At 41.6% G+C, this 19,707-nt stretch overlaps 1 protein-coding gene across 1 annotated transcript; it reads right to left on the bottom strand.

The window, feature by feature from the left end:
- Positions 1-8,135: 8,135 nt before the first annotated feature.
- On the bottom strand, positions 8,136-14,896 carry LOC141141404 (C-C motif chemokine 20-like). Its single transcript, XM_073629056.1, has 4 exons — positions 14,722-14,896; positions 13,615-13,720; positions 11,720-11,794; positions 8,136-8,470 (listed from the first exon to the last, which is right to left on the bottom strand). Exons 1-4 carry the CDS (start codon positions 14,879-14,881, stop codon positions 8,425-8,427), a joined length of 387 nt encoding a protein of 128 aa, XP_073485157.1. The 5' UTR covers positions 14,882-14,896; the 3' UTR covers positions 8,136-8,424.
- Between the last annotated feature and the right edge of the window lie 4,811 nt (positions 14,897-19,707).

The raw sequence follows: 19,707 nt of genomic DNA, 5'->3' as shown, positions 1-19,707 counted from the left end.
TTTTTGCTCGGGAGATCTTTCGCTTACATGGGCTACCCAAGGTGATTCTCTTGGACAGGGGTAGTCAGTTTGTGTCCCGGTTCTGGCGAGCCTTTTGTGCACAGTTGGGAATTGAGCTTGCTTTCTCCTCTGCATATCACCTGCAGTCTAATGGGGCCACAGAACAAGCCAATCAGTCCTTGGAGCCATTGCTATATTTCTGACCATCATTACAACTGGTCAGACCTCTTACTGTGGGCGAAGTTTGCTCACAATAGTGCCTTGAATTCTGCTTCCCGATTGTCCCTGTTTATGACGAACTATGGTTTCCAACCTTCCATGTTGCCTGACTCATTTGTTCTGCAGAGTAATCCTGCGTTACAGCCTTTCCATATTCTTCACAGGATTAACCCAGTGGCTTACGCATTAGACTTTCCTTCTAATATGCATATTTCGAATGTATTTCATGTCTCCTTATGAAAAACCTTTGGTCTGCAACTGCTTTACCACCTTGGTGCCTCATCTTCACCCTGTACAGGTTGAGAACCATGAGGAGTATGAAGTACAGTCCATTGTTGACTCCCGTAGGTTCCGTGGGCGCATACAGTACATGGTACTTTGGAAAGGTTATGGTCCGGAGGAACGCTCTTGGGTCTCATCCTCGGATGTACATGCCCCTGTCCTCCTCCGTGATTTCCATAGACGTTTTCCCCTCAAGCCTGGTGGTCCTCCGAGGGGGAGGGGTTGTTGAGGAGGGGGTGCTGTCAGGGCTGGGCTCAACCATTCCTTCTCAAAGCTGGCCGCTCGGTTGTCGGCTAATTGCCAGCTCCTATCTCTCCACAGTGACTCACCTGTTGATGATATCCTTCTCGTCAGTCCTGCCTACTTAAGCTGTCCAGTCCAGATGATCTCTGCCTTCGCCTTGGTCACATCTCTAGAGACACTCTCCTGTGTTACTGTTAAAGACTTGCTTGGCTGACATTCCTTCAGGCTCCAGATCCTGCTTGCTGTTCTACTACGCTCATCTCTGGCTCCCTGACGTTTTGGCTTGTCTGACTATCTGTTCTGGGTTCCTGAACTCTGGCTATGGTTTTGACTACGTTTACTCTATTTACCTTTTTTTATTATTATTAAACAAGTGTGATTTAACTGTACTTCTGTTTCAGTCTAATTCATGGTTTCTGACAGTGAAGCACAATGTAATGGGTTTCCAAACATGCTGAATATTGTATAAAGTTCCTAAAGCAAGGTGGGTAACTAGGCGCTATCATCTTGGTGTAGCACACGCTGTGCGTGTGTTTATATTTATGTTAAAAGATGTGGGGTTGATTTACTAAAACTGGAGAGTGCAAAATCAGGTGCAGCTGTGCATGGTAGCTAATCAGCTTCTAACTACAGCTTGTTCAATCAAGCGTTGACAAAAAATACCTGCAAGCTGGTTGGATACCATGCAGAGCTGCACAAGATTTTGTACTCTCCAGTTTTAGTAAATCAACCTCTGTGTTACAATAATTCATGTTCTCCAAATCAACACCTACCCTTCACCAGGGCCGCCAATCTCTGCAGCTTAGTGGCACACTTTCTTTAGCTACCCAGAAAACTTTCTACTATGAAAGGACAAGTTGGATGTGTTTGCCTCCCAGGAAAAAAGTCTCTCCCTAATAACTCTCCAAATAAGAGAGTGAACTTTCCTCTTCTTGATCTTTGTGAAATTGAGCTTTTGGGGAGGAGGAGGGGGGCAGGTACCCGATTTTAACAGGTACCCTCTCCGACTTCCGCTCCGTCCCCCTAGGCCAGGGGTAGGCAACCACGGCGCTCCAGCTGTAGTGAAACTACAAGTCCCATGAGACATTGCAAGATCCTGACAATCACGGGCATGACTCCTAGAGGCAGAGGCATGATGGGATTTGTGGTTTCACCACAGCTGGAGTGCCGAGGTTGCCTACCCCTGCCCTAGGCGACCAGAAGCAGAAGTTCTTCTCCCCCCATCCCTCTCTCCCTCTTGTCATGTGACAGGTCCCAGAAGACTGCCTGACCATTAACAGTGCGCAGCCTAGTGGGCACCTGGTTGTGAAAGATGCAAGCTGTCACAGCTGGTTGTCCATAGTAAATATGTTGATGCCGGGGGGGAGAGACACACAGGATGTAAATGGCTGGTGAGTGGGGCAGGTGAGTGGCTGTTTATTAAAAGTCAGCAGCTACAGTTTTTGTAGCTGCTGACTTTTAATTTCTACATAGGAGTTCCTCCTTAAGTAAAAATTATGAAGTAAGTTCACCACATTAATAGTATGCCCATTAGTTCATCTACAAAATCATGATACTGAGGAAATGTCTTCATTTGAATAATTACACTTTCTGAGCAGTAATGATTATTTCACTCATCTACTGCATTTGGCTTGTGGTAGGTGAATCACCAACTAATTTAACTGGCAGGCTTAGCATAAAACCACACAATCACAGTAAATGAGGAAGACTTACTGTAAAGCACAGTGCAACAAATGTCACAGACCATATTTGTATTATCTGTGTATACAATTGCACGGATCACAAGAAGGGCCCTCCTTGTGCCTATCTTCCATAGGCATTCTGTAGAAAAGTAAAGATTATTTAAGATTTAGGTTTTCACCACTGAATGATTGATATCACCCTTATGTTGATGATGATTACAGGCATTCCAATTTTTAAACATAGTTACATAGTAGGTGAGGTTGAAACAAGACCATCAAGTCCAACCTATGTGTGTGATTATATGTCAGTATTACATTGTATATCCCTGTATGTTGCATTCGTTCAGGTACTTATCTAATAGTTTTTTTAAACTGTCAATGCCCCCCCGCTGAAACCACCGCCTGTGGAAGGGAATTCCACATCCTTCCTGCTCTTACAGTAAAGAACCCTCTACGTAGTTCAATGTTAAAGCTCTTTTCTTCTACTTTTAATGAGTGGCCACGTGTCTTGTTAAACTCCCTTTTGCGAAAAAGTTTTAGCCCTATTGTTGGGTCACCAGTACGGTATTTATAAATTGAAATCATATCCCCTCTCAAGCTTCTTTTCTCCAGAGAGAATAAGTTCAGTTACACGCAACCTTTCCTCATAACTAATATCCTCCAGACCCTTTATTAGCTTTGTTGCCCTTCTCTCTGGAGTTGATCCCCTTTTTAATGCATGCCAATATTCTGTTTGCTTTGGTAGCAGAAGCTTGGCATTGCATGCCATTGCTGAGCCTATCATCTACTAGGACCCCAGGTCCTTTTGCATTCTAAATTCTCTGAGGTTCTCCCCCCAGTGTATAGATTGCATTCATATTTTTCCCACCCAAATGCATTATTTTACATTTTTCTACATTAAACCTCATTTGCCATGTAGTTGCCCACCCCATTAATTTGTTCAGATCTTTGTGCAAGGTTTCCACATCCTGCGGAGAAGTTATTGCCCTGCTTAGCTTAGTATCATCCACAAATACAGAGATTGAACTATTTACCCCATCCTCTAGGTCGTTTATGAACAAAATAAATACGATTGGTCCCAGCACATAACCCTGGGGGACCCCACTTCCCACTTCTGACCATTCTGAGTAATCCCCATTTATCACCACCCTCTGAACTCGCCCTTGTAGCCTGTTTTCAATCCATGTACTCACCCTATGGTCCATGCCAACGGCCCCTATTTTGTACAGTAAATGTTTATGGAGAGCTGTGTCTATAGGCCTTCCTTTATCTAGATAGCAACTCACCTCCTCATAGAAGGTTAGTAGATTGGTTTGGCAAGAACATTTCTTCATGAATCCATGCTGATTACTGCTAATACCGTTCTCGTTACTAAAATCTTGTATATAGTCCCTTATCATCCTCTCCAAGAGCTTGCATATATTAATGTTAGGCTAACTGGTCTGTAATTCCCAGGGAAGTATTTTGGGCCCTTTTTAAATATTGGTGCTACATTGGCTTTTCTCCAATCATCTGGTACCATTCCAGTCAGTAGACTGTCAGTAAATATTAGGAACAATGGTCTGGCAATTACTTGACTGAGTTACCTAAGTACCCTCAGATGCAAGCCATCTGGTCCCGGTGATTTATTAATGTTAAGTTTCCCAAGTCTAATTTTAATTCTGTCTTCTCTTAACCATGGAGGTGCTTCCTGTTATGTGTCAAGAGGATAAACACTGCAGTTTTGATTACTGAAGTCCCCTGATTCCCTTGTGAAGACTGAGGAGAAGAATAAATTCAATACCTTCGCCATCTCCCCATTATTGGTAACCAGATGTCCTTCCTCGTTCTTTATGGGGCCAATATGGTCTGTCCTTTTTTACTGTTTAGATACTTAAAGAATTTCTTGGGATTTCTTTTGCTCTCCTCCGCTATGTGTTTTTCGTGTTCTATCTTAGCCCCCCTAATTGCACCCTTACATTTCTTGTTGCATTCTTTATAATGTCTGAATGCTGATGATGATCCCTCAACCTTGTAATTTTTGAAGGCCTTCTCCTTTGCTTTTATATGCATTTTAACATTGGAGTTAAGCCATCCAGGACTTTTGTTCGCTCTTTTAAATTTATTACCCAATGGGATGCATTGGCTAATGCTCTTATTTAATATAGAAATAGAAAACTGCGCTAGACTAGGAAAATAAAAACCAAAAGCAGCAACTCAATAGTGGGATAACACAGATAATAAATGGATAAAAAGGAGCTGCGCTCAAACACAAATATGAATTATGAAAAAATGTGAAAAATAAATGGTGAAATCAGTCCGTAAATGCTAAATCAATAGTCCATAAATTGATCAGGTAACCACCACAGTCACTTCACACAAATCAGAAAGTGCCTGACCACCATATGGATTGTCTGCTTACCAAATAGCAGAAGGCAAGAAGCAATCGACTGTAACCCAGCCACGGCCTTTGACTTCCAAGGACAGCTGCTGGACTGACACGGGACTGCCCCTAGTCATAGGTCTGATGATAACAACCCCCTAGGCGTCCCACTGGATCGAAGCTGTACTGGATGTACTCCGGGGAAGCTCAAAGAAGGGAGAAACTGACCATAGCTTAATACTGTATATCATTTATTATAAAAGAATGTATTGCACTTACACAGATAAAAACTGATAGACCAAATGCCGGCCGGCAAACATAAAAGTCAGTTCTCCTCACAGACAGCATGGTGACAGTGCGTGCCCTCCCAGATGCGTTTCGTCATAGGTGACGTTTTCAATGGGGGTCGACCACCATTGAAAATGTCACCTATGGTGAAACGCGTCTGGGAGGGCACATATTTTTCTAAATGTTCCTTTCTATTTAGTTAGGCCTTACTAGTAGTTAATTTCCTAAAGAAAAATTTGGATTATGGGATGTCCAATTTGACTTGACGAACAACAGATGTAGACAAGCTTCCTTCTCTATGTACACCAAAAATTAGATCCTGGAAAGTACTTCCTCTGGAATAGTCACAGTCTCTGTGGATCAGCTGCAAAGTTCTTTATGAACCAGGAGCACTCAGTCCCCTTTAGTGAAATAGCACAATGTTCCAAACTGTATGCAGGTGAATCATGTCTCCTCAGTAGAACCTCACACAGTTCTGATGCTTGAACATACTACTAACCCAACTGGCTGCTTCATACCCCCCAACTTTTTGAGACTGGAACGAGGGACACCTATTAGCAAAGGTATGTAGGCATAGAACACACCCCCTGCCACACCCCCTTAAAGAAGGGTTATAAAAAATAGATTAGTTAAACCGACAAGTGTGGTTTTTTTTTACCACTACTGTTCTTTTATACTGGCCTTTTTATAATTTACAAATGCAGCAATTTAGAAATTGGATGAAAGGTTTAGTACTGGGAAACACTTTTTGAAAGATAAATAGTGCATTTTATATGCAACTATATAGATCGGACCAAAATGAGGGACAAATGAGAAGGAAAGAGGGACAGACGGACTTTGTTCCAAATCAGGCACAGTCCCTTAAAATCAGGGACAGTTGGGCGCTATGCTGCTTTGACTACCAGCTCACCTGGCTGCTCTGACGAATGACCCTGGCCAGGGGATTGGGATTTAGCACAACTCTGTCCCTGGAAAGTAAGCTATGTTTGGCAGTCTTTCCCCTTGCATGCCCCTGTGTGTGCTGATGTACTTACACTGTCCCTTGCTTCCTGCTGTACTGGACACAAATTCTGTTCAGGCCTCCTACTTTCCAGCTCATCCCATGCCAGACAGGATGTTTCTGCACAAGACACAAAGGTAACAGGGATTCCTCTCTTAGGCTTCCTCTCCTTCCTTTCCTCAGCTCCAACCTTGAGGCAGAGCCCCCCAGACCCAGGGTCCCCTCCCAGGCCTCACAACAGCAACCCCAGCACTTCATCTTCCACCCAACTCCCCTTTCTGGCCAGGCTCCACAATATTTAACCCAGCCACCCTGCCAGGACCTTCTGCCTGGGGATTGGCCAGATTACCTCAAGTATGCAAATCAGGGCATTCTGGCCTCCGCCCACCAGCTTCCAGAAGCTTCTCCAAGCTTCTAGAACTGGGGAGGTACCAAAGACCTGCCCTATAGAGCTCTCCAGCCTGACCTAGAGTAACCGGACCCAATTACAAATTCACACAACTAGCATGAGTCACAAACAAATTTACCTACACTAGCCTAGCACTAGAGGGTGCTACTTATACAGTATTATCTCCCTTATGAGAAAAATCAGAATATGTTTAGTGGATACTTGTTCCAGATCAGTTACCCAGAAAGTATTAAAGCCAAAGACAGCCAGACAGCCAGCATTTTTAGAAGGAGGTGCTTCTCTTAGCACAGGTTTGCTTCTGCTTGCAGCAAACTCTATTCTCCCAGGATGCTCCTCTAAGGCAGTTCTTGACTGACTGTGCCTAGACATCATCACTGGATTACAGTTCAAATTTACCTCTTTAATAACAAATCATACCGATTTCTTATTTTTCATAAACAATATACTTATTCTGAAGGGCTGGATCCAGGGAATTGCTGAGGTGGGTGATGCCGAGCCGGCATGGCTGCACAGTGCCAAGTCCCTGTCTATTGCACTGCATATTTTATCTCAATGGTGCAGGGGGGCTGACCAGGATGACCTACTTCATTGGTTGCTTTGGTGCCTGCTGCTGGTCTGCCTGTATCATAGAGACTGATCCAGGGCAGGTATTCGGGGGGGGGTTAAGTCCTGCTTCAGTCCAGACTTGCTCCACATCCCTACTCTGCCATGCCATAATGCTGCAGCCACAGTGAAGACGTGAAGGTAGGTCTGGGGACTCTGTTGTAAAGGGGGACTCTAATGTGATGGGGGCACTCTGTATTGGGAAGGGGGGCTCTAATGTGAAGGGAGAGAATCTGATGTAATAGAGGGATTCTGATGTGAAGGGGGAGTCTCATGTACTGTATTGGAAGAACTCTGATGTGAAGTAGTACTCTGATGTAAGGGGACACTCGTGTGATGCACGGACTCTAATGTAAAGGGGTACTCTGATGTAATGGAGGACTCTGCTGTGATGGAGGATGGGAATCGATTGTGAAGAGGAGGCCCTAATGTGAAGAGGAAACTCTTGTAAGGTGGTGGCACTCTGATGTGAAACGGGGGACTCTAATGTGAAGGGGGGCTCTGGTGTGACAGAGATTTGTTTGATTGGCTGTGGCCAGCGAAACTCTAAACTGAATTGACAAAATCCTCACCTCTTATGGCTTTATTTGGGACAGATGAAAGGGTGGAATGGATGTTTCTCCATCTCCTCTGTGCGCGGCTGACCTGACTGCTTACAGCGGTCCCAGGCTCCCCAGTGGAAAAGGGAGAGTATGGGAATGGCAGCATACGGCGGCATGAGGGGAATCCGTTCCAAACACTGTTAAAGTGATCTAGCTGGTTGTATAGCTGCTCGGATCACTTTTGCTGGAACTGGAAAGCTGGTTGGTGCCTGTAAAAAATGATACTAAGGCCAAGCCATAATAACTTTCTTCCAATGCATTATATATATACAGCCTCTGGGCTGGAAGTGGTTAATTTGTAAATTTACTGATAGGTCCTCTTTAGAAAAAAGAAGAGAAACGATTTGTGAATATGAATAAAATAGTAAATACAAAGTATAGAACTTGGTTTTCTATATGTTTAGCCTTTATTATTACATTTGCAGAATTTAGCAAATAAACATTGTGCTTTTAAAAAAAAAAAAATCTAATGAAAAACTAAAGTGAAGCTAAGCAAAACAAAAAAAACAAAAAAAACCTCAAACAGGTAAAAAAACATAAATGCTCTTACAAACAATGATACAATAAAAAGCAATGTATATGTATTTGTATTTGTATTAAATGAAAATAATAAAAAAAGAGATTAAAAACAAACAATGATACAATTTAGGCACAATACAAAAAAAATAGAATTCTGTAGCTTATTGTAGACAAAAAAAAAGGTTTCAATTTAATAAACATTGTTGGAAAAAACATTACTGTTGTTTTTTGGTGGCTGCTTGTGTTATTATCTTTTTCCGCCTACAACAAAGAAATATACATTATTAGTTCAACAGCCAGACATATAGGTAACATGTTCTATTAAGTTTACTAAATACGAACAGTTTATTAAATAAAATGCAAAAGAACGTCAAGACTAATGTATAATACTAGACCTCAAAAACTGTTCTGCACTAAAAAATTGCAGACCAAAGGTAATTGGCTGAACTGAAAAAGAAGAACCATTTCCACAAAGGTGTGTTTCATCATTTTGGTAAAAAATGTAAACTGGTATTACAATTCTCCAAGATGTAATTTTTTTCAGAATCTATTAAAGGCTCAGACAGGAGGTACTATAATGTAATATATACACTCACCAGCCACTTTATTAGGTACACCCGTTCAATTGCTTGGTAACACAAATTGCTAATCAGCCAATCACATGGCAGCAACTCAATGCATTTAGGCATCTAGAGGTGGCATCAGAATGGGGAAGAAAGGGGATTTAAGTGACTTTGAACATGGCGTGGTTATTGGTCCCAGATGGGCTGGTTCGAGGATTTCAAAAACTGCTGATCTACTGGGATTTGCACGCACAACATTTAGATGGTAGGGTCAGAATTTGGACAGAACATGAAAGCATGGATCCATCCATGGCCTAGTATTGTTGCTGACCATCCCTTTATGACTACAGTGTACTCATCTTCTGATGGCTACTTCCAGCAGGCTAAAGCACCATGTCACAAAGCTCAAATCATCTCAAACTGGTTTCTTGAACATGACATTAAGTTCACTGTAGTCTGATGGCCTCCACAGTCACCAGATCTCAATCCAATAGAGCACATTTGGAGTGTGGTGGAACAAAAGATTTGCATCATGGATCAGCAGCCGACAAATCTGCAGCAACTGCATGATGCTATCATGTCAATATGGACCAAAATCTTTGAGGAATGTTTCCAACACCTTGTTGAATCTATGCCACAAAGAATTAAGGCAGTTCTGAAGGCAAAAGGGGGTCCAACCCAGTCCTAGCAAGGTGTACCTAATAAAGTGACTGCTGAGTGTATATATGTATATATATATTTTTTTCTCACTGTTATATATGTACTGTATATATATATATATCTATATCTATATAGATATATTTTCTATCTATCTATCTATCTATCTATCTATCTATCTATCTATCTATCTATCTATCTATCTATCTATCTATCTATCTATCTATCTATCTATCTATATATATGTATATATATAGAGAGATGTTTCTTTGCTCTGCACAGGATATGATGTGAGCACACAAATGTAACATAGAAAGAGTGTATTTCTTGTTGTGTCCCTGACTTCATGCCACCTAATCGCACTGGAGAAGGGCAACCCCTTTTAACTATTTCCTGTCTTCTTGTGGCCCAATTTTTTCAGCCAGTACTGTATGTTAATCGCTTTCAACAATTTTATGTTTTGTTTTGAGCTGCCTCTTTAATACACAGTAAACTCCAAGAGCCGGTTCACACCAGGCTCGCAAATGGAATCTGCAGGTTCGAACCCTGTGTGATTCCTGCGTGTTTCAGTTTGGTGCTTTTTGACAGCCTGTTCATTTGAATGGGCTGAAAAATGCACTGGACCATGGGAAAAGTAGTTTTTGCACTACAGTACTTTTAAAAAAACACGGCACCAAACCACACGCTACTGCAGTAGAGTGCGATTTGCTACCTGAAATACGACTATGTTTGAGATCTGTGTTTGGGGTGCTATTAGCAATACATTGCATTCCACATGCAGGTCACAAGGGAAGCACGTTCACCTGTAGTGTGGAAAACGCACCTGGAACGTGCCTTTCCCGCACAGCATTCTGATGTAATCCAGCCCTAAACCTTAGGGTCTAAAACAGGGGTCTCCAAACTTTCTAAACAAACAGCCAGTTTACTGTCCTTCAGATTTTTTGGGGGGCTGAGGAAGGCAGTCTAGAACCAGTGAGAGTAGAAAATGTCCTTGCATCCAGTAGGAGTAAACAATGCCCCGTGTTTGGTGTAAGTGTGAGAAATTGTTCCTCATTGTTGATGTCAGTGGGAGGAATTTTGCCCCACTGTTGGTTTCAGTGGGAGGAATTGTGCCCCATCGTTTGTATCAATGAAAGAAATTGTGCCCTATTGTTGGTACCAATGGAGGGAATAGTGCCCCACCATTGGTGTCAGTGGGAGGAATAGTGCCCTTTCGATGGTGTCAGTGGGAGAAATAGTGCCCCATTGTTGGTGTCAGCAACAGGAATTATGCTCCATTGTTGGTGTCAGTGGATGGAATAGTGCCCCAAAGGCCAGATACCAGCAAGCAAAGGGCCTTGGACACTGAGCCTTGATCTTAAGCTGTTAGAAGTAGTAGTGGCACCCAATAAAAAGGTAGGCAGTTTTTTTTATACTTCCATGGCTCACAATGTTCAGGGGAAATGGCAGCACCTTCCCGACCTCCAATTTAGACAGGTCCTAGTATATGCAGAAATGCATATGCGGACTGGTGGATGATGGTGTTGGAGATGGTTATTTGTCTTAGACAAAATAGCCAAAATGGCGAACAGTCTTCAGCTCATGAACATCTAAAGTGGGGAACCACTCTGCCAAACCTTTGAAAGAACATATTCTTATCCATGCACAATTAAGGTGCACAGTTAAGGCCACTGGGGGTAATGCAAGCAGATTTCCTGTGAAGTTTGGAAAATAATTCAGGGAAAACTGGTTCTTATAATACGAGCGTGTTTGACCTACTTATTTTTTTTATAAGAGGTCATATTACACCAGTGAGTGAGAACTTTGAGGGGAGAGAAGGAGCACATTTGCAAGTCTAGATAATGTTAATGTGATCACGAGAAGTGAAGATGCATTCGAATGTGGATGTTGTGGACACTTGGTTGAGCACTTTATTAATGATTGCAGAAGGCACAATTTAACAGTGGACAATTTATTTTTGCACATGCATTGTTTACACATGCATTTGTGGTATAGCACTTTATATGTCACTATTTATATTTTTTGAGCACTTTAAAATCACGTTTGCACAAAAGCTGTTTTGATTATGCACATGGCACGTTAAGAGATTTTTAAGAAGTTTGATATTTGTCACAGTATTTAATTACCCGAGCGCTGTCCATATCTTTTAGAATAATTGTATTTGAAGATGGACTGTCTAATTGCCCAACGCCCAAGTCACTGGCCTGTCAATGGGAACCTTGCTGTTCTTAATGAGTAGTATCATTAATATATGGTTGCTCAGAAATATTTTTTTATAACATTTACTTACTTAAGTGCTGCCACAAGTCTGTTGACCCATGGTTCTCTAGGATTTGCACACACTCTGAATCTCATTGTGCTAAAACTGCGAAAAAAAAAAAATTATATATACTGTATGTTAATTTAATGTCTGAAATTAACAGAAGACCTCATTAAGCTATGCTTCAGTTAACATAGAATGATTTTATAACAAGAGCCCATTTTGGGAAACCAGCAACCCATTTAATGAAAAACCTTGCTTTTTACATGGTCTGAGAACCGCTAAATGACTCCACGCTTTGTAGTCTGGAAGTGAGCATTATAATCCTTTGTTTAAAAAACACATTTGTAAAACACTTTACTTCGCTTATGTGCGGTACTTTTTTAAACCTGCACTATGGCTGCATTAAGGCCATACTGTTGTTTTCTTTGTTATAGTGGAACACTAACTTTTGCTATGTATTAGATTTGCAAGGCCCATCTGTCAGTTAAATTGATTGTGATTGATTCATTACTAGTGAATATTTGGTGAAATTCACATTCACTACTTTATAAAAATGCCCCAAGGCCTCTATATAAAAAGCACAACATAAGCAGTTTCCTTTCAAAATGTCTTATTGAAACCCTTTATGATTTTATGTAGAACAGGGAGGTAGGCTTTTTTGAACATAGCAAAGCTTGGGGTAATATAATCCAAAAGATATGGCAGCACCCATGGGCTTAAAAGGTGGACTCTCAGTGATAGGGTTAAATGTTATGTTTCATGTTTCAACAAAGCACAAGTCCTGAGGAAGACAAGCTTGTGCCTCATTGAAACATTGAAAAAAACCTTATTGCTGAGTATTCACATTCCAAGCCCCATGAGTGCTGCCTTATCTTTTAAATTATATGTACACTATATTGCCAAAAGTATTGGGAAACCTGCCTTTACACACACATTAACTTTAATGGCATCTCAGTCTTAGTCCATAGAGTTTAATATTGAGTTGGCCCATCCTTTACAGCTATAACAGCTTCAACTCTTCTGGGAAGGCTGTCCACAAGGTTTAGGAGTGTGTCTTTGGGAATGTTTGACCATTCTTCCAGAAGCGCATTTTTAAGTTCAGGCGGCACTGATGTGGATGAGAAGGCCTGGCTAGCAGTCTCCACTCTAATTCATCCTAAAGGTGTTCTATCTGGTTGAGGTCAGATTTCTGTGCAGGTCAGTCAAGCTCCTCCACCCAAAACTCACTCATCCATGTATTTATGGACCTTGCTTTGTGCACTGGTGTGCAGTCATGTTACAACAGGAAGGGGACATCCCCAAACTGTTCTCACAAAGTTGGGAGCATGAAATTGACCAAAAATGTCAATGCTATGCGGACGCCTTAAGAGTTCCCTTCACTGGAACTAAGGGACCAAGCCCCTCCCCTGAAACACAACCCCACACCATAATCCCCCCTCCACCAAATGATTTGGACCAGTGCACAAAGCAAGGTCCATAAAGACATAGATGAGCGAGTTTGGGGTGGAGGAACTTGACTGTCCTGCACAGAGTCCTGACCTTAACCCAATAGAACACCTTTGGGATCAATTAGAGCGGAGACTGCAAGCCAGGCCTTCTTCGTTTACATCAGTGCTTGACCTTACAAATGCGCTTCTGGAAAAATGGTCAGACATTCCCATAGACACACTCCTAAACCTTGTGGACAGCCTTCCCAGAAGAGTTGAGGCTGTTATAGCTGCAAAGGGCGGCGCCAACTCAATATTGAACCCTACGGAATTAAACTGGTATTCGATTAAAGTTCATGTGCGTGTAAAGGCAGGCTTCCCAATACTTTCGGTAATAGAGTGTGTGTATATATATATATATATATATATATATATATATATATATATATTGCAGAACATAACAAATGAACAGTTTACATGAACAAAAGCACTTACACGACAGCATCAATGTCGCACACCTCATGTGAGTTCTGGATCATGAATCCTTTAACAACTTTCCGTGACAATGGCTTCTTGGTGTAGGCATAGCAGCAGTCAACCACTAGCGATAAGAGAAAGGTAGATAGAAACCCATGATTTATTTTGCTGATTGTTGCTTACTAGTACTTAGAAATTTCCAAACTTTATGTTGGGAAAATCCTGAAATCCCATACAGCTATTGCTAACTAAAATCAGATCAGTTCTATTATAATTTGATAATTAACAGGTAAATATTTCACTTGCCAAGTTTTATTTATTGCAGTGTTAAACATTAAGCGTTTCACTTTAACTTTACAATGCATCCATCCTAAATTTTAGATTTGTTTTGTCTTCCTAAAGTGGACCAATCCACCCAGATAAACTCTCCTTGACTGTAATCATCCCTCTTATTGATTGTGAGAAAAGCAACAGACTAATGTAGAAAATATGTCCTTGTCCTTTGTTGAAGATTAGACCCATCTGTGCCACTAACGTGAACAGTACCTCGGAAACAGCCAAAAGGGAGTTGATTTACTAAAGACAAAAAGACTATTTACTTTGTAAGGGAATTTTTCCCTTCACTTCATGAATGTGGTGATAATTCCGTTTGCTAAGAATACCTATTCTCATGTAAGAAAAAATGTTATCTTTGCATGCACAGGATTGGATGATGGAAGTCAGCAGAACTTAACCTTATTCACTAAGTTAAGGGAACTTTAATTATGCAAAATGAAAATTCCCTTGGAAAGTACACTATTTGACTTTAGTAAACCAACCCCATGTTTTTTGATGACAGGGCTTGGGTGAATAACTCTGATATTTTTGGCTAATACCAGCTGACTAACGCCTCAGCACCAGCACCAGAATGGTTCATAGTTGCAAATGCTACTAAGACTAATATTTTTTTTTGTCTTTTACCTATCTTACTAAGATTAATTATTGCAGCAAAGAAAATTTCTTGGTCAACTGCTCTAAATTTGCATTGCAATTTTTAGTCATCAATCCTGATTACAGACCAGTCATTTATTTAGTCTAACAATACAAGAAAACATGTTTACGTGCATTCTGTGAATAAAATCTCACCTGCAGCGTGGGTCAGGGACTGGAGTCCTAGCAACACGATACACAAAACACACAAAAAAGAGCTGGCACGAGACATAATGCAGACAAATTTCCTCTTTGGTTTGTGTAAACAGTTATTGGTAGTTATATACGTCTTAGATTGTACAGAGACTCCTCCCATCCTTCAACATAGACTTCCTCCATTGCTTTCCACATTGTGGCCACAGCCACAGCAAATAGCAAATAGATTAATAGCATTTCATGAATAACAGCTTGGAAAGTACTACTTTCCAAGCATCCAGTTATGTGGTCATATGTTGGAGCAAAACAAATAAATGCTGTGTATTGCCTTCAGTGACATGATGGAAAGAGTAATAGGTGTGTGTTAGCTTTTGAAAACTTAGTCTAGTTCTAATAAAACCATGGAATACCTTGATTGGTGCAGGTAATACTAAAACCTGTTAAACTCTTTGAATTAAGACTTATTAAACCCAAAACTTAAATTTTATTAGATGGTAGATGCTAGAGAATTAAATAAATAGGCAACTGTTTCATGTTATAAACTCAAGTAGTGAGGATTTTGGCACTACCAATACCACCTGCCTACATGCAAATCTGCACTGTTGGAGTACTCTGCATCCAGAAATGGCACAGGTGATAGACACAAATGGCATGCGTAGCACCCACTTTGGTTTGGGAAAGGCTGTGAGGTAAATTTAGTTTGGCTCCGCTGTAATCAGTGAAGCAGGGGTTGATTAGTTGGGGCTGCTCGGGTTTGGACAGGCTGCTGCTCTGCCTCTGCTACATCCCCCTGTATTTTAGAAATATTTGGAACATAGTGGCATGGAGAGCAGAGACTGCAGTCTGAATATTTATGGAACTTCCACCGATCTTTGGGGAGGTGTGCCCAGAAGGTGGCAGAAGAGCTCATAAATATTCTGAGCCTGAGTGTGAAGGGGAGATTGCAGCAATCTGGTGAAAAGCAACGGTCCAGGGTTCATCTTAGAGTAGACCCCTGGTGAGGGGCCTTGCTTTCCAGGGCACAAGCTAACCCAAAGACACCGGGCTCCAGCTTGGCTTAGCTGGAGGGCCCATTTACAGAGCATTTCAGGAATCCAAGGGGTCAGGAGAGAGCTTAAAGGAGGAGAGCCAGGAAGGAAGCTGTTGGAGAGAGCCCAAGTTATCCAGAGGCTTAGTGAGCCTTCATCTTTCATCTCCCTCACGGGGGAAAGAGCTTGGTGAATATCGCCAGGATGATCATATGGCTGAGTGAGAACAAGACCCCAGTGCTGCAAGAGTGACTGTATTGTGCTTTAGTCTTTAGAAAGAAGACAGATCACAGGCAGCATAGAGATTCTATGGCACAGTTGCTGCGAAAAGTACACCCTGAAGTGTGCCAGTGCAGCCAAACATGGGTGTAATACTGTCGGGTGTTGTAAAGATTGCAGCTGAAGGTGTACAAGACTTTTGTCAAGAGCCAGACAAGTGCAGCCAGGAAATAAGTAGGCCTTTAATTTGTTTAAGTTCAAGATCTACAGTTCGGGGGTATGCCATGGTCCTTATCCCCATCCAAGTTTATTGTTCCCAATAAAAACCACAAAAAAGAAACCCCTGGACTGATTCCTGAACCAGAGAAGGACTGTTGGAATGCTGTGTGAGCTAAGAGGAGGAAAAAGGCCAAAACTCTCAGTGGCTCTCTACACATGTTTAGATGAGTAAAACTTTCTTTACAAGATAAGAAAAAAAACACCCCTGAGAGGGGGTGGTAGGAAGCAGCAGGAGACGGGTTCATTTTTGTCCTAAGGTGAGCTTTAAGGATTTCTCATAATTCATACTCTTTTGTGAATTTGTTCTCCCATGTGCGCATATTTCCTGGGAAGGTAGACGTTATCTCAATCACAATCACAGTGATGTGCCATCTCGAAAACATGTCCTAGCTACACTTTTTGATAACATAAATCTGACCTTCTCCGTGCCTGCATAAATTCCCGCACATGCACAGTTGTGTACTACTCTTGGCAACCTGTTAACTCTGAAGCTGCTGCTACTACTGGGGAAGGTTGCCATCAGTCCAACAATGAAAGGTCGTTATTTTATATTTTAGACATGTCAAGAATGAGATTCATAGTGCACAGGCACAGAGTTTTATTTACCAATGCTGGCTGATCAGCTACCTTTTACTTTCTACAAAATGGAGGTCTGTTTTAGGCTAAAGCTGAGCAAACATTTAGGATATTTTAGTTTCCTAGGATAAAGTTCCTTTTTAAGTGAGAGAGTTTGCATGCTATAGATATATGACCAATCCCAGTGGTATAATAAGACAAAGATGGCTAGTAAAAGCTGTGAGCCAATGACATACACAGGAAATTACATTATTGGGGTTCATCTGTACTAAAAAGGCATACAGAATAGTATTTGTTGTCAGTTCATTGACTTATTTCCATCCATCCCTATCTCTTCAGATGGCCCCATGCAAGATTTCAGGCAGAGTGTTTGAAATGAAACGACTTGTACTGTGCTCTTTTTTCACAGCTCTCATTATTATTATTATTATTATACAGGATTTATATAGCGCCAACAGTTTACGCAGCGCTTTACAACATTAGGGAGGACAGTACAAGTACAATACAATTCAACACAGGAGGAATCAGAGGGCCCTGCTCGTTCGAGCTTACAATCTAGGAGAGAGGGTCAAGTGATACAAAAAGGTTAATAGCTGTGGGGGATGAGCTAATGGAGAAAATAGTGCAGTTGTTAGATGGAGGCAGGATAGGCTTCTCTGAAGAGGAAAGTTTTCAGGGATCGCCTAAAAGTGGATAAATTTGGAGACAGTCTGACAGATTGGGGTAGGGAATTCCAGAGGATGGGCGAGGCTCAGGAGAAGTCCTGGAGGCGGATATGGGAGGAGGTGATGAGGGAGCGAGAGAGCAGGAGGTCCTGGGAGGAACGGAGAGGGCGATTAGGTTGGTATTTTGAGACTAGGCTAGTGATGTAGCTGGGGGCAGACTTGTGGATGGCTTTGTAACTTATTGTTAGTATTTTGAATTTAATTCGTTGGGCGAGTGGCAGCCAATGGAGGGATTGGCAGAGGGAGGTAGCAGACACTGAGCGGTTTGTAAGGTGGATAAGTCTGGCAGCAGCATTCATGATGGACTGAAGGGGGGATAGTCTATTTAAAGGTAAGCCGATGAGGAGGGAGTTGCACTCATAGTTTTGTCTGAATACTTTGTCATGGGTTTACTCTATATTAACCTCCCTGGCCGTATTCTCGAGTGTGGCTCGGGGTGGATTTTCAGTACCAAAAGCGGTAACCCCGAGCCACACTCGGGATCGCATCGCAGGATCCTTGTACAGCTTGCTTACCTTGTCCCCAGGATCCTGCGATGTCTCTCCGCAGTGTCTCCGCTCGATGTATCACAGCTGTGTCTCCGCTCGATGTATCACAGAGCCGGGCTGCGTTCCCTGCGAGTGTTGCGATGCATGGGGACGGAGAACAGCGCCAAATTCAAAAAGTGAAACACACACAATACATACAGTACACTGTAATCTTATGCCGCGTACACACGATCGGTTTTCTCGTTGGAAAAAGATATGTCAGCTTTTCCGACAGGATTCCGCTCAAGTTTGCCTTGCATACACACGGTCACGCAAAAGTTCGCTGAAATTACAACTGTCAAGAACGCGGTGACGTACAACACTACGACGAGCCGAGAAAATGACGTTCAATGCTTCTGAGCATGCGTCGAATTGTTTCCGAGCATGCATAGGGATTTTGCGCGTCGGAATTGCCACAGACGATCGCATTTTCTGATAGGAACTTTTTCCGACCGAAAAATTGAGAGCATGCTTATATATACTGTTCTTTCTGCCTGGAAACTGAAGATTGTCCATTCTATGCATCCAAAAATATAAAAAATTTACCAAATCAAATCATTATTTAACCAAAAAAATAATGTCAAAGCAAAAACTCCAAGCCCAAAAATAAATAACACGTTATCTCCTCCGATTACGCAACATGTGTGGTTGACGAACGGCCGTTCAGAAACGAACTGAAAAGCATGAAATGAAAAGCGCTAAATGAAAAATGCGAAAAGAAAAGCGCGAATCAACACTCACCAAACTTCTACTAACACGAAATTAGCAGATGGAGCCCATAGGGTGGTGCTAAAGAGCTGAAAAACCAAGTACTACGTCTAGTACGTCATTATGTTTGTAATTGTTGGCCAACATTTGTGTGACCATGTGTATGCAAGACAAGTTTGAGCCAACACCCTTCGTACAAAATTCCACGGTTTTGTTGGCAGAAAGTCCGATCGTGTGTACTAGGCATAAGTGTAGATACATCTCTTGCTGTAGCAACAGAACTTCAATGTGGGGAGGGCCAGGGTACAGGAAATGGCAGGAAGATCTGATCAGTAAAATCCCCACAATATATAGGGATCAATCAGTTGACTCAATCCAGTTGACTCTTCTTGTAAAAAAAAAATAAAAAATCACTTTTTAGACTGAGCCTTTAAACTTGTTAACAGGAAGACTACAAAGTAGGCTATAACTTTCTAAATAATTGTTAGAGCCAACATTAACATTAAAGTGTATGTCTAGTCAAAACTTTTCTGTACAGTTGGGAAGGGTTAGCAACCCTGTCAAGGTTGTAATGCTATTTTGCAGCTCTGTTTTAATAATTTGTCCCTCCCCTTCTGTCATACACTCAAAAAACTATAATAAATTAGACTTTTGGGTGACAAAATTTAGAACACAAATATGTGTATTACACAAAATCACTTTTATTACACATGGTTGAATTTACAACTCAGACATTGTTAAAACCATGTCATCATTCCTGTGCATAAAGGATCATCATTGGTGGTTTCAACATGTTTTGGTCCTGCGCTTCATCAGGAACCACTTAAGAATGAATGCAGACCATATAAAAAATTAATTTACACATATTAGATATAATAATAATAACCTATATCATTACCACCAGTATCTGTGTGCCGTGATTCA

This window comes from Aquarana catesbeiana, linkage group LG04 (genome assembly GCF_042186555.1).
Source record: "Aquarana catesbeiana isolate 2022-GZ linkage group LG04, ASM4218655v1, whole genome shotgun sequence".
In the NCBI taxonomy this organism is placed as follows: domain Eukaryota; kingdom Metazoa; phylum Chordata; class Amphibia; order Anura; family Ranidae; genus Aquarana; species Aquarana catesbeiana.
The sequence above is the reverse complement of the archived record's forward strand: the minus strand, read 5'-3'. Positions and strand labels throughout refer to the sequence as shown.